The sequence below is a fragment of the Notolepis coatsorum genome (assembly GCF_963971535.1).
Source record: "Notolepis coatsorum genome assembly, chromosome: 7".
In the NCBI taxonomy this organism is placed as follows: domain Eukaryota; kingdom Metazoa; phylum Chordata; class Actinopteri; order Aulopiformes; family Paralepididae; genus Notolepis; species Notolepis coatsorum.
In genome coordinates this window covers 5,741,665-5,756,209 of record NC_140171.1, presented here as the reverse complement: position 1 = coordinate 5,756,209, position 14,545 = coordinate 5,741,665, and the positions used below count along the sequence as shown (strand labels likewise).

Here is a 14,545-nt window from a genome sequence, read left to right as displayed (position 1 = left end):
TCTCCGAGGGACATGCAGACATTTAACGAGGCTGATGAGATGCAGGACGTGGCTTTCCCCCTTACGGCACACGGGGCCTTGACCGTGGCTGGACCGCGGCTGGTCCCCGGTTCAAACGCACTCAGTCATTAAACTCTTGGCAAGCAAGTAGTCTCAAGTTTGCGTTTGTTCCTCACATTTTACACAGTCACTCACACATTCACTCACCCGACGACGGCGGAGGCGACCGTGCGAGGTGCCGACCTGCGCATCGGGAGCAGTTAGGGGGTTAAGTGTCTCGCTCAAGGACACAACCAAAAAACAATGCAGATTTATTTTGACATAATCTCACACACATCTAAAAACTCTAAACAGTTTCACACACATTAGTTTAGTCAGACAGTTATTGAGAGTAAATTAGTTTGAATATGGCCACCAGTGATGTCATCTGGGACATTGAATCCTTGCGTCGTGTTAATTACAGCTCAGTGAAATTATGTAGATGAAAAATATATGGAACCGTTACCTTATCATTTCATTGAACTGTAATTAACACGACGCAAGGATTCAATGTCCCCGACGACATCACTGGTGGCCACATTCAAACTAATTTACTCTCAATAACCGTCAAATTAAATGAACGTGTGCAAAACTGTTGCGAGTTTTTTTTTTGGACGTGTGTGAGATTATGTGTAAAATAAATCAGCGTGGTCCCTTTAAGAGCGAGAACGTTTGCATATCTCTCTCTCCACCTTCAAATCCCGCCTCAAAACCCACCTGTTCTCCCTTGCCATCAACCTTGCCCAACCTTACCACCCCCCCCCCCCCCCCTGTTTTGATCTGTTACTGTGGCTTTATGTTTCTGTGTATCATGCTGTTTTTCCCTGTTTCCCCCGTGGTCTTATGTTCCTTTTGTTTCTCTGCCTAATGTCAGCGACTTCGGGTTCCTGAGAAGCGAAGGTGGGCTTCCCACTCTCCAGGACATTTATAACAAGTGTTGCAGGGCCAAGGCTAAGAGAATAATCAAAGACTCTAGTCACACAAACAACTGCCTCTTTGAACTCTAATTTAATTGCTTATATTTTCTTTAGTCCTTCTTCTATTACCCTGCCCACACCTGTACCCCCCCCCCCCCGCCTCTGCTGCTGTGACACCCAGATTTCCCCAAGGAGATCAATAAAGGAATCAGGGATATCTTATCTGAATAATTCTCTCATCTCCTTTTTTTTCTTTTTCTCATGCTTCAAGTTGACCTAAATAAAACACATTGCTCCATCTGCTGTGTGACACCGAGGACATTCCTTTACTATTCACTCAGTGGAACACACTGTGAACACACACCTGTTGCGACCTGCAGACAGACAGAGACAGTCTAAACACACAACCCTGGATCCACCACAGCAGCGCAGTGCATCACATTTGGCAAGAATCATTTATTATTCTTTTTCTTTACGAGAAGTGTTCCGTCTTCATTTTGAGGCACAGAGATAATAACAACGTCCTCCTCACTATATTAGATTCAAAATGTATCGCCATCGCACAGTACCACGAAAAGTCCACGCTATAAACCAGAGTAACAGTAAAGTGCATCAACAATATACAACGTACAACAACAACAAGCGACAAGGAGTAATATAATATGCTAAACTGATGTATCGGTGTCCCGTTATGTTCTCTTTCTTTCCGTTTGAATTTAATTTGGGATTTTTAAAGTGTTTGTTACTTTTCTCTTCTTTTGTTTATTCTTTGTAATGCATGTACAGTATGTATGGTTTTGTTTTATCTGGACCCTGGGAAGAATAGCTTGTTGCCTAGGTGACAGCTAATGGGGATTTCAGAATAAACAATGTACAGTACACATGTGTACAGTGATACAGGTATAAATATACTATGGTAGTAGTAAGTAAGTCCTACTGGCCAGTGGTATAACTATTGAGAGTAGGTATGGGATATATAAATATATATAATATACACAGGTATGTTTAGTTTAGTTGATTAGGATCCCCAATTAGCTACAGCAGTGCAGTAGCTATTCTTCCTGGGGTCCACAATTTTTTTTATATTGTGACCGTGTAACATAATACTTAACATCATAACATTACAAGTAAACAGGACAATGGACTAGTACAGAGACACTTAAATCATAACATTACAAGTAGGGATGCTCGATATTGGCTTTTTTACCGATACCGATATACCGATATTGTCCAACTCTTAATTTCCGATACCAACCGATATATGCAGGGTCCCCCCCCCCAAAAACTGTATAATTTCAGGTAATTAACATTACATATATCTTGTCATGGAATTAACACAACATTATGCATACTTTTGACAATAAATAAAATCAGAAATCGTTCTTACTTGCTTGCCTGGGTAAATAAAGGTGAAATAAATGTAAATTTTTTTTTTTTTTTTTAACGATACCGATCATTTCCGATATTACATTTTAATGCCAATATCGGCCAATAATATCGGACATCCCTAATTACAAGTGAACAGGACAAAGGACTAGTACACAATACATAGAGACATAATACTTGCATCACATTTAACGTTACAAGTAATCAGGACAAAGGACTAGAGAGACTTGGACTAGTACACACAAGACAAGCTCCAATATACAATAATCCAATATACAATAATCAACTATGTGAAATAGCTCAGAAAGAATACTTATAACTGCACACAACTATAATGCCCACACGTTTGTTCATACACGCCTAAGAGTATTTTACCTCATAACCGTAACTCACTTTTACGATCACGTGCGGCAGATGCATAACCACCTGTACGGCCATATAATCTACGCTGCTAAAATAGCTCGTTTCAAGGGCAAGTGTGTCGCGACGGGATTTCAAGGGATTAGATGTAAATATCCCAGGTACGCGTCCTTTCAGCACACGGCACACACCGACTCGTACCACACGTGTCCTGCCGACGGCTCCTTCACCGAGGTATTTTCACACACAACCGTCCCGATTGCAGGGCATTCCGGTGAAGGCCTAAAAAAGGCAGTGGGGGCCGGGGGGATATGTGTCAGTGGGTGGGGGGTGGGGGGGGGGGGCAAAGCTCCAGCTGAACTGTATCTATTTGACTTGGGGGCCACAGCAAGACAGAGCATTAAGTCAAAGTGGATTGTGGGTTTAGGATTACAGAATCCACTCGGCGTTAAGGTCACATCTGTGTGTGTGTGTGTGTCGACCCGACCTCAGGATGACGCTGGTTTTGTGAGGCGGTTATTAAAGCGTTGTGTTAACCCTTTCACTGTCACACGACAAAGGGTTAACTGCGACAATGGTACAAGGTTAACCCTAGAGACCACACTAGAGAAGATTAACCCTTTCACTAACACACTACAGATGGTTAACAGTAAGGTAGTGAAAGGTTTATTGATTGATTGATTGAAAATGTTATTAACAGATTGCAGAATGGGTACAATACAGTACGGCTCAATACACACAATTGTTAAGGGGATGCAGACCAGAGAAAGACTTTCGTCTTGTTTACATCAGGGTCCCCCCATTTTTAATTCATAATGACATACACAACAAAAAAAATTGTGCGTGTGGACTACTGTACTATTACAGGTATTGAAATGAACAATGCAACTTCCTTATACAAAATATTTTTATTTAAAAAAAAGTATGCATAATTAAATATCGATATTTCGGGAAATGAGTATTGAAACCATTTTAAATATTCAGAATCGATATGTATCGATTTTTCGATATTTTTGACAACACTAGTATCTTGTAGACAAGGCCCATTGCAAGCTGCTGTACTCTGTCATCTACTATAAGCCATCCTAGGATGTCAAAATGGACAGGGGTGAGGTGGGTTTTAAGAGTAAGGTCAAGCAATAGTCTGACCAGTTTGTTTTGTGATGTTTGTACTTTGTAGTAGGGATGCCTCGATCACATTTTTTTCCACCGATACCGATCACCGATCATCTTGAGCCATATCGGCCGATACCGATCGTTTTTGATTAAAAAATATTTTAATTCTTTTATATAATTTTTTTTTTTTATAAAATATATATATTATATAATTAGACTTGTACTTGTATTATCTGCGAGATATCGCCACCACGCAACAAGTCAAAATGCTCGCTATCAGCAAACTTCTCCACTGTCTGTGTGTACTCGAGTAGCCTCCAGCTACAGCCAGGATTCTCCGGCGCTGCAGCTGGACCCTAGTATTGGTATAAATCACATTCAGCAAGCCCTCAGCTCGAATACCAATTACCAAGTCAACTTGTGTTCTTAAAACAATGACAATAAACATAGTTTTATTAGGTTGAAATAATGTGGTTGTGTACTTATTTTCTGTTAACTTATTATGGATTGAAAACTGAAAACCTTAATGCACAGTAACTGAACTCAATATTTTTAACTTTAAACTTATTATTATTTATTTTTTACAGTGTAGTCTTGCGATCAATCAAAACGTATTTACACGTTATACCTCACATTCACCCTCCATTCACATCCTGGTGTTCTCCTGGTGTTCTCCATTAGGCCTGTAGGTGGAGCTATGACAGCACACGTACAGTACACACACCGATGTGTGTGATGTGTCCAAAAATGAATGGGCAAATGTGAGTGCAGCTGTTTGTCTGCATTGCATCCCCCCCCCCCCCCCCCCCCAACTCAGATTTAGGGTTGATACAACCATCATAATAATATTGTTAATAATAACAATAATGATGTAATAATGTAAAAATTATCATTAAAAATACCTGATTATGAGAGAAAAAGAATTACGATGCATGGAATATTGTTGAGGCACACTAGTTACAACTATATTTCAAACAGGCACTCCATGTCAAAAAGGTTGCTGACCCCTGGCGTACACTGTAAGAGTAGGTAAGCGGTATGTACAGATACAGAGTCTACAGACGTGTAAAATTAATTATATGCAGGTATATGTACAGAGACAGATGTGGATAGATATACTGTAAGAATAAATATATACGGCACATACAGCATTATTGTACTAGCAATAATAATCAGAATAGTTATGGGTTATATGCGGGTGTATATGCAAGATACCGGTATCCGTGACCCTAGTTAGGTTGCATCACAAGGGCCAACACAGGTGTGCATGATGTCTGCATCGGTCCCCCAAGCAGTACAGTGGAGCAAGCAGGTCTTTCAGTGTTCCTCGTTCCCTGGGGGTCAAGTTGAAAGCGGCCCCTCTTGACTTCTAGTGGCAGTCAAGTCTATTTTTTATTTTTTATTATCTCTCTCTCCTCTTCCCCCCCCCCCCCCCCCCCCCCCCCCCTCCTTTTTCCCGATTTTTCTCCCATCCCACTGTTAGTCGTTATGCCAGGGCATACAAAAAATTGTTTGTTTCCTGTTGGTTGTCAGTTAGGCCATGGGTAGGTAGGGCATTTTTTTTTGTTTTTTTGTTTTTGTTTTTTTTATTCTTTTCCACAGATAGGGAATTTCTTTATTTAATTAAAATGTTCACAACAACATGGATGCATGTACTCTGCCAGAATGTTTAATATCCATAATACTAAAGGTTTGACTAAGATTTCTATGAAACTTTATTCGAAACATTTTTTTAAAAATAAATCGTTTTTTTTTTTTTTTTATAATTAAAAAAAAAAAAAAAACTCATAAAATATATTGGGTCGCACCTAAATCGGCAGGGTCGGTCGGCAACCGGAAACAAACCATTATTTTTGTTAGGCCCAATTCCCAACCCCCTTCCTGGTTGTTGCGCACTCCCCCCTACTGTTGGTCCGGGAGGCCGGAGACTGTCGCATGCTTTCCTCCGACGCATGTGCAGCCAGCCGGCAGCCAGCCGGCAGCCAGCCGGCAGCCAGCCTGGCCGCGCAGATTCTCACCGGGAGAGTGTAATGTGTGGAAGGTCACACTACCTCCCTCCAGATCCTACCCTCGCTGTGCAGGCGCCCCGACCGAACTGTAGGGGTCGCTGTCCACAACGCCCAGGACCCACCCCTAACACTGCCAATTGTGTTAGTATGAACGACCAGCCAAGCTGATACTGATAGCAACGCCGAGAGCTGGATTCGAACCCAGCGTCTCCAGCGTTGATGGCGAGGGCCTTGCCCACTACACCACCTAGCCGCCCCAAGTCTAGTTGTTGTTGTTGTCCATAAAGGAATGAAAAAGCCTTTTCCTATATACTGGCTATAAAAACAGTAAGACACTTTGGAATCCAAGAATAATACACCTAAGACAGCAACAGTGATGCCATTGCAACTGGGTGGGTGTGGTTGATGAAAAGCACAAAGAATGATACAACTTAACTTGTAGGATGTGTGTGTGTTTTTAAACACCATATTTGAGACGATGTTCTTGTTCGTAATTAAGTAAGTTTAAGTAATTATTAACCTTTTTTAAGTTAAAGCAGAGGGGGGGCGGAGCACGGGTGACAACTGTCTAGGCTTAACTTTAAAAGCAACAGTTCATCGACTAATTTATCCTACAGTTAACGGGCACCTCCCTCGCTGTGTGATGAAGGGTTTTGATTGATTGATTGAAATCTTTATTAACAGGTTGCAGAATGGGTACAAATACAGTACGGCTCAATACAAACAACTGCTAATAAGAGGATGCTGCAGACCAGAAAAAGACATTCACCTCGTTTACATCAGGGTCCTCCATTTTCAATTCATCAAGACATTTATGACATACAAATATATACAGTACTGTATATTCTTCGACGGCTTATTTTGTCACTTGTTGTAGTAATAAGTTAGGACACGGATAAGCCTCGTCCCCGCGGTTGTGTGACGTTAAACCCATTCAATAAAAACTGACAACTCGTCTATTTATTAAAAAGGCTAAACCGGCGACGTGCGACAGGTCTTAATTAACCCTTTCACTGCCACACTACAGAAGGGTAACCTTTCACTACAGAAGGTTAACCTTTCACTACCACACTACAGAAGGGTAACCCTTTCACTACCACTACAGAAGGGTAACCCTTTCACTGCCACACTACAAAGGGTAACCCTTTCACTACCACACAGGGGAGGAAATTAGGCCACTTTACTCGCCAATTGCGAGTATTTTTTACGTTTGGCGAGTAATTCATGAAGAGCACTCGCCAGTCTGGCGAGTACTAGTAATTACAAAACAAAACAAAAAAATCATTCTGCAATCTGCTGATTCGCTCACTGGCACAAACCGAACTCTGACTCCCCCCTTGATTCCTCCCATTTGCGCCACATAATAATCAGACCATAACCAATGAACATCATCGTTGTACAGATGGGCTCTAAGCTCCTCCAATGAACACTCGTTTTCTAGAAGATGCCGCCCATCTAGGGGAAGTGGACAGACCACTGCGTGCGGCCCTACAGACTCCTGTCACCGGCTTGACAACGTAGACAAACTTACAAAAACACATGAGTGGATGAAAATAATTGCATGTAGAGTCGTCGCTTTCGGATATCGGTGCGGTCTGACATGGGGGCGAACAACAGCATGCGACGCGTCTCCTTCGAGTCGGATGAGAATGACAAGTCAACCAGCATTAGCCGGCTAGCTACCTAGCATGTAACAAGCTACCATAACGCGCATTCAACATAGTGGACGACTATACTGAGCGGCTTTGCTTAAATGCAGCCGAGTGACATTTTATTATTACCGGGTTTCCCAGCATATCCCCACTCGCCCATATGCCCTTCACAACGGTGATGTTGTCATATTTGGCATTCAGAACACACCTGCTGAACCCCTAGCGTTGTCGATTCGGTTCCAATGTATTGTCATCTTACAGCACAAGTACAGTACAACCAGAATACATTTGGCATACAACCAGAGTGCAAATGTAACAAGTCAAGTTCAAGTTGTTTTATTTAGCTATTACATTACAGTGAAATGCTTGGTTCTTTCACTGCCCAACCCAGTATTGATTGATTGATTGAAAACTTTATTAACAGATTGCAGAATGGGTACAATACAGTACAGCTCAATACACACAATTGTTAAGGGGATGCAGACCAGAGAAGGACTTTAGTCTTGTTTACATCAGGGTCCCCCATTTCAGTCCCGTTTGCTTAATGCCTTGTCCACTTCCTCCACACTCCAATATGTTATGATGAATTGAAAATGGGGGACCCTGATGTAAACAAGACGAAAGTCTTTCTCTGGTCTGCATCCCCTTAACAATTGTATGTATTGAACTGTACTGTATTGTACCCATTCTGCAATCTGTTAATAAACTTTTCAATCAATCAATCCCTTCAACCCTGCTCCTGTCAAACCTGCTCTTTCCATTCCCTCCATCATGTCCCCCCTTTCTGATGAATATTTCCTGCACTTAAGAGTCAGACACACATTCCTAGTAGTTGAGCTGTGATGAATGAAAACTTTATTTAACAGATTGCAGAATGGGTACAGTACAGTACGGCTCAATACATGCAATTGTTAAGGGGATGCAGACCAGAGAAAGACTTTCGTCTTGTTTACATCAGGGTCCCCCATTTTCAATTCATTTTCAATTCATCATTCAGTATAACCTAGACCAGCCCAACCCAGCATCTTTCACTGCCCAGTTCAGCCCAACCCAGTCCAGAATAGTTCCCTCTTTCATGTTAATATGTGATTTAATGATGTAATATTTTGAAGAGTAGAGACAGTGTGATTAATTTACTATGATTGAAAATCAATTTAGACGAAGACGTACAAAGAAGTAATTATCACAATTAGCGATTTTTTTTGTCTGGTAAAAAATCTATTTGGCTGGTAAAAAAAATCAGATACCCGCCAGTTGGCTGGTAAGCCAAAAAGTTAGTTTCCTCCCCTGCTACCACACTACAGAAGGTTAACCCTTTCACTACCACACTACAGAAGGTTAACCTTTCACTACCACACTACAGAAGGGTAACCCTTTCACTACCACTACAGAAGGGTAACCCTTTCACTGCCACACTACAAAGGGTAACCCTTTCACTACCACACTACAGAAGGTTAACCCTTTCACTACCACACTACAGAAGGTTAACCTTTCACTACCACACTACAGAAGGGTAAGCCTTTCACTACCACACTACAGAAGGGTAACCTTTCACTACCACACTACAGAAGGGTAACCTTTCACTACCACTACAGAAGGGTAACCCTTTCACTGCCACACTACAAAGGGTAACCTTTCACTACCACACTACAGAAGGGTAAGCCTTTCACTGCCAAAATACAGAAGGGTGACCCTTTCACTACCACACTACAGAAGGGTAACCTTCTGAAACAGGCTGAGATCCAGACGACACCGTACACCACTTCCCAGTATATTGCTAGCCAATGTACAATCAATAGACAATAAACTGGATGACATCCGAGCAAGGATTCAATATCAAAGAGACGTTAGGGACTGCAATGTCCTTTGCTTCACCGAAACATGGCTAACACCGGAGGTTCCAGATCACGCGATTCAACCAGCGGATCACTTCTTTATCCATAGGAAGGATCGGACACAATCAGAGTCCGGTAAACAACGTGGTGGAGGTATTGCCTTCATGTTTAACAAAAATTGGAGTGATCCAACGAATGTGAAGGAATTATCCAATCACTGCTCCCCAGAACTGGAATATATAACCATCAAGTGTCGTCCTTTCTTCCTCCCGAGGGAGTTAACGGCGATCATCCTGGTCGGAGTGTATATTCCACCGCAAGCCAACAACAACGCCGCGCTCTCCAGACTACACGACGAGGTAAACAATATACAAGCGACGAACGTTAACGCCGCCATTTTAGTACTGGGAGATTTCAATAGCGCCAATCTGAGAAAGGTATTGCCTGATTTCTACCAGCATGTGACTTGCAACACCAGAGGCGGTAACATCCTAGATCACTGTTACACGCAATTTAAAGGTGGCTACAAGGCTCATTCTGATAGTGGCTTTGGCAAGTCAGATCACGCATCCATTTTCCTTACACCAAAGTACAGACAAAGAATTAAAAGTACTCCCGTAGTCTCGCGAGAGGTGCAGAAATGGGATGTGACGTCAGAGGATACACTAGTGTCAGTGTTTCACAACACAGACTGGATTGTATTCCGCGACACAGATAACATTAATGCCTACACGGAGACAGTGCTGGACTATGTCTGTACTAGGGTGAAAGAAACAATCCCCACTACCAAAATGAAAGTTTACCCAAATCAAAAACCCTGGGTAGACAAATCCGTCCGTGAAGCTCTGAGAGAGCGCACCAAAGCATACAATGACGGCCTAGTGGCAGGCAACATGAACGACCACAAGGTGGCGCAACACAACGTAAGGAGGACAGTGTCAGAGGCCAAACGGCGCTACAGGGATAAAATTGAACTCCAGTTTGAACAAGCTGACTCTAGAGCTATGTGGCAGGGGCTCAAAACGATGACAGACTACAAAGGCGCCTCCCTCAAACTGAACAGTGACATCTCCTTAGCAAACGACCTCAATACCTTCTATGCGAGGTTTGATGCTGGTAATAACAACACCAGCTCACAAGCCTCGGCAATGGGGGGGGGGGGGGGGGTCGGCTGCTGATGGAGGCGCAGTGTTCAGGGTAACAGAGCATGAGGTGAGGCGGACCTTTAAAAAAGTGAATATCAGGAAGGCAGCAGGTCCGGACGGCATCCCCGGCCGCGTCCTAAAAGTCTGTGCCGACCAACTGGCCCCAGTATTCACTGACATATTTAACCTGTCCTTAGAACAGGCTGTCATCCCCACCTGCCTGAAGAAGTCCACTATTATCCCTGTACCCAAAAAATCCAAGCCTGCTTGCCTCAACGACTACCGCCCTGTAGCTCTCACCTCCATAGCCATGAAGTGCTTTGAGAAGCTAGTAAAGGGCTACATCTGCTCCTCCCTCCCCATCAACATGGACCCCCTGCAATTTGCATACCGCCCCAACAGGTCCACGGAGGACGCCATATCCCATGTGCTGCACACAGCAGCATCACACCTGGACAAGAGGCAGGGGAACTATGTGAGAATGCTATTCATCGACTACAGCTCGGCATTCAATACCATAGTCCCCTCCATACTCATAGCCAAGCTCAGGGACCTGGGCTTGGGCTATGACCTCTGCCAGTGGGTCTTGGACTTCCTGACTGGCAGACCCCAGGTGGTGAGAGCAGGCAACTGCACCTCCTCATCCATCACCCTCAACATAGGGGCCCCCCAGGGCTGTGTTCTGAGTCCCCTCCTCTACTCCCTGTACACACACGACTGTGTGGCTCAGCGGAGTAGCAATACAATCGTCAAATTTGCTGACGACACAGTGGTGGTGGGCCTGATCTCTGCCAACGACGAGAGGGCCTACCTGGAAGAGGTCAAGGTCCTGGCGGGATGGTGCCAGGAAAACAGCCTCTCCCTGAACGTCAGCAAAACAAAGGAGATGATTGTGGACTTCAGGAGGTCGGGGGTCAAGGACTACAGCCCCCTCAGCATCGACGGGGCACCGGTTGAGAGAGTCAACAGCTTCAAGTACCTCGGAGCCCACATATCCGAGGACTTGAAATGGACCATACACATTAACAGTGTGGTGAAGAAGGCACGACAACGCCTCTACTTCCTCAGGCGCCTAAGGAAGTTCCAAGTCAGCCAGAAGATCCTTAAGAACTTCTACTCATGTACAATAGAGAGCATCTTGACCGGCAACATCACCTCCTGGTTTGGGAATAGCACTGCAAAAGACCAAAGCAGACTACAAAGAGTGACACGTTCAGCCGAACGCACAATTGGAGGGGGGCTCCCCACCCTCCAGAACATTTACTACAAGCGTTGCAAGGGGAAGGCTAAGAGAATTATTAAGGACTCGAGCCACCCGAACAACTGCCTCTTTGAACTGCTGCCGTCAGGCAAGCGATACAGGAGTCTCAAGGCGAGCACAGAAAGACTCAGAAGTAGCTTCTATCCCCAGGCCATCAGGCTGCTAAACGAACAATGAATGAACACTACACAACAACAACCACCAAACACACATAGCACACACATCCACACGCACACACTCACTTTAAACAAACACACTGTAGCACCCACTACACACACTTTATAGCACACACCCACTTTAAACAAACACACTGTAGCACCCACTCCCCACACTTTATATTTATGGATGAAGGATTGCACTACAACTCGTACACCTTACTGTAAATTGTACCTAAAATTGTACCTCATCCCATTTCTGCTTTGCACTAGATAGTACTGTACATTAGTACACTGCATAGTTGTGTATTGTATATTATATGGTAACTCAGAACATTGTACATATGTCTATACCGAACAACTGTGACCTCATTTTCTTCTTCTAAATTCATGCTATATTATGTTATTATGTTATTTGATACTATCTTGTCTAGCACAGTCTCTGGAGCGTAACAGTAAGAAGCATTTTGTATGAAAGTATTCTGTACTTCTGTATGACAACTATTAAAGAACTTGAACTCGAACTTGAACTTCACTACCACACTACAGAAGGGTAACCCTTTCACTACCACACTACAGAAGGTTAACCTTTCACTACCACACTACAGAAGGGTAACCCTTTCACTACAGAAGGGTAACCCTTTACTACCACACTACAGAAGGGTAACCCTTTCACTACCACACTACAGAAGGTTAACCTTTCACTACCACTACAGACGGTTAACCTTTCACTGGCACACTACAAAGGGTAACCCTTTCACTGCCAAACTACAGAAGGGTGACCCTTTCACTACCACACTACAGAAGGGTAACCTTTTCACTGCCACACTACAGAAGGGTAACCCTTTACTGCCACACTACAGAAGGGTAACCCTTTACTGCCACACTATAGAAGGGTAACCCTTTCACTGCCACACTACAGAAGGGTAACCCTTTCACTACCACACTACAGAAGGTTAACCCTTTCACTACCACACTACAGAAGGTTAACCTTTCACTGCCACACTACAGAAGGGTAACCCTTTCACTACCACACTACAGAAGGTTAACCCTTTCACTACCACACTACAGAAGGTTAACCTTTTTACTACCACACTACAGAAGGTTAACCCTTTCACTACCACACTACAGAAGGGTAACCCTTTCACTACCACACTACAGAAGGGTAACCTTTCACTGCCACACTACAGAAGGTTAACCATTTTACTACCACACTACAGAAGGGTAACCCTTTCACTGCCACACTACAGAAGGTTAACCCTTTACTACCACACTACAGAAGGTTAACCCTTTACCACTGGCACCACACTACCGACGGTTTTCTTTAAGCTAGCGCGAGCCATTTAGTTTGGGGGGTTTAAACGCCGCCGTGTCAAAGCACGGGGAGGAGGAGCACGACTCGCGCGCCACGTCAAAAAACCCGTTCATAACAAGGTGAAACCAACAAGAAACAAAAAGTAAAACGAGATGACGACATGTCATTAAAAGTGGGAAACGGTTATATAAATAAAAACAAGTAAAGTATTTTGTGCGGGGCGCGATATTAGCTACACGCTGCTGCACGCGCGCGGAGTGAGATTGTGTGTGTACAGTACATTACAGGTTTCGCGTTTAGAGAGTAGAATAACGGAGAGCAGGAGGAGGAGGGTCGTCGTCTTCTTACCATTCTGTCTGTCGGTCGCGCGGGAGGAGAGGGGAGTCTTCACCGGAGGAGGGGGGGGGGCAGTTGCACAACAACCGGCTAATAATAATACGTTCTACTTAAAGAGTAGTGGACCGGTCCGACTCGCTGCCACACTTTACTGTCTCTCTCTCTCTCTCGCGACGAATGATGGACTCAGTAGCTGCTGGTCTACACGGTGGATCAGCAGGGAGGCAGGGGAGGAGGAGGTTGTCTTCTTCTTCTTCTTTGGAGTTAATGGCGGGTCGCAACCACAGAAAGGTGCATACCGCCATACCGCCACCTACTGTAACAACCCAGCAACTGGAGCGGATACGGCAAGAACCAATAGTATCCACCTGCAGAACGTCAGCCCCAAGCACTCTCAGGCCCCACGCTGTCAGGCCCCTCAGGAATTTGCCCGCTCAGCAGCGCCACCCACCCAATGGCTGAATTGGAGTATTGCACTGTGCGGGTTTGATTGATTGATTGATTGATTGATTGATTGAAAACTTTTTTTTTTTTTTTTTTTTTTTGGTCTTTTTCCCCCTCCATTTTCCTCCGATTTTCTCCCATCCCAATGTTAGTCGTATGCCAATTCCCAGTCCCTTCCTGATCGCTGCGCACTTACCCCCCACAGCAGTGGCGGACTGGGACACAAATTCAGCCCGGGACATTCAGACACACCAGCCCACGCACCGGCCCCAAAACCGGCCCACACAACGGCCGTTATGAAACACTTGTCCAGTATTAAACAACCCAAGGCTGTGGCTAAGGAGTCAACATCAGGGAGACCAAATCTACACACCGCCCCTAGATGTGCACTCATGCACAGTGCACACACACACACACAGAGACACACATACATATACCGTTACTTCCTGTCATTGGCATATGTTTTTTTTTTTACTAACATCTTAGTGCCTCATTAGCCTAGGGATTAAGGATACATGAAGTATTAACTACACCATAATAATATTGAGGTTTTGATCCATAGAAAAGGTCTGTGC

The 14,545-nt window shown here is 44.1% G+C and overlaps 1 protein-coding gene across 1 annotated transcript in view; it reads right to left on the bottom strand.

Moving 5' to 3' along the window:
• ppp3r1b (protein phosphatase 3 (formerly 2B), regulatory s1ubunit B, alpha isoform, b) overlaps window positions 1–13,725 on the bottom strand; it is a 40,771-nt gene extending 27,046 nt beyond the window's left edge. The window contains exon 1 of the mRNA XM_084317852.1: window positions 13,539–13,725. Coding sequence (XP_084173978.1) covers window positions 13,539–13,541 — 3 coding nt within the window. The 5' untranslated portion in view covers window positions 13,542–13,725. The remainder of the gene's footprint in view (window positions 1–13,538) is intronic.
• Between the last annotated feature and the right edge of the window lie 820 nt (window positions 13,726–14,545).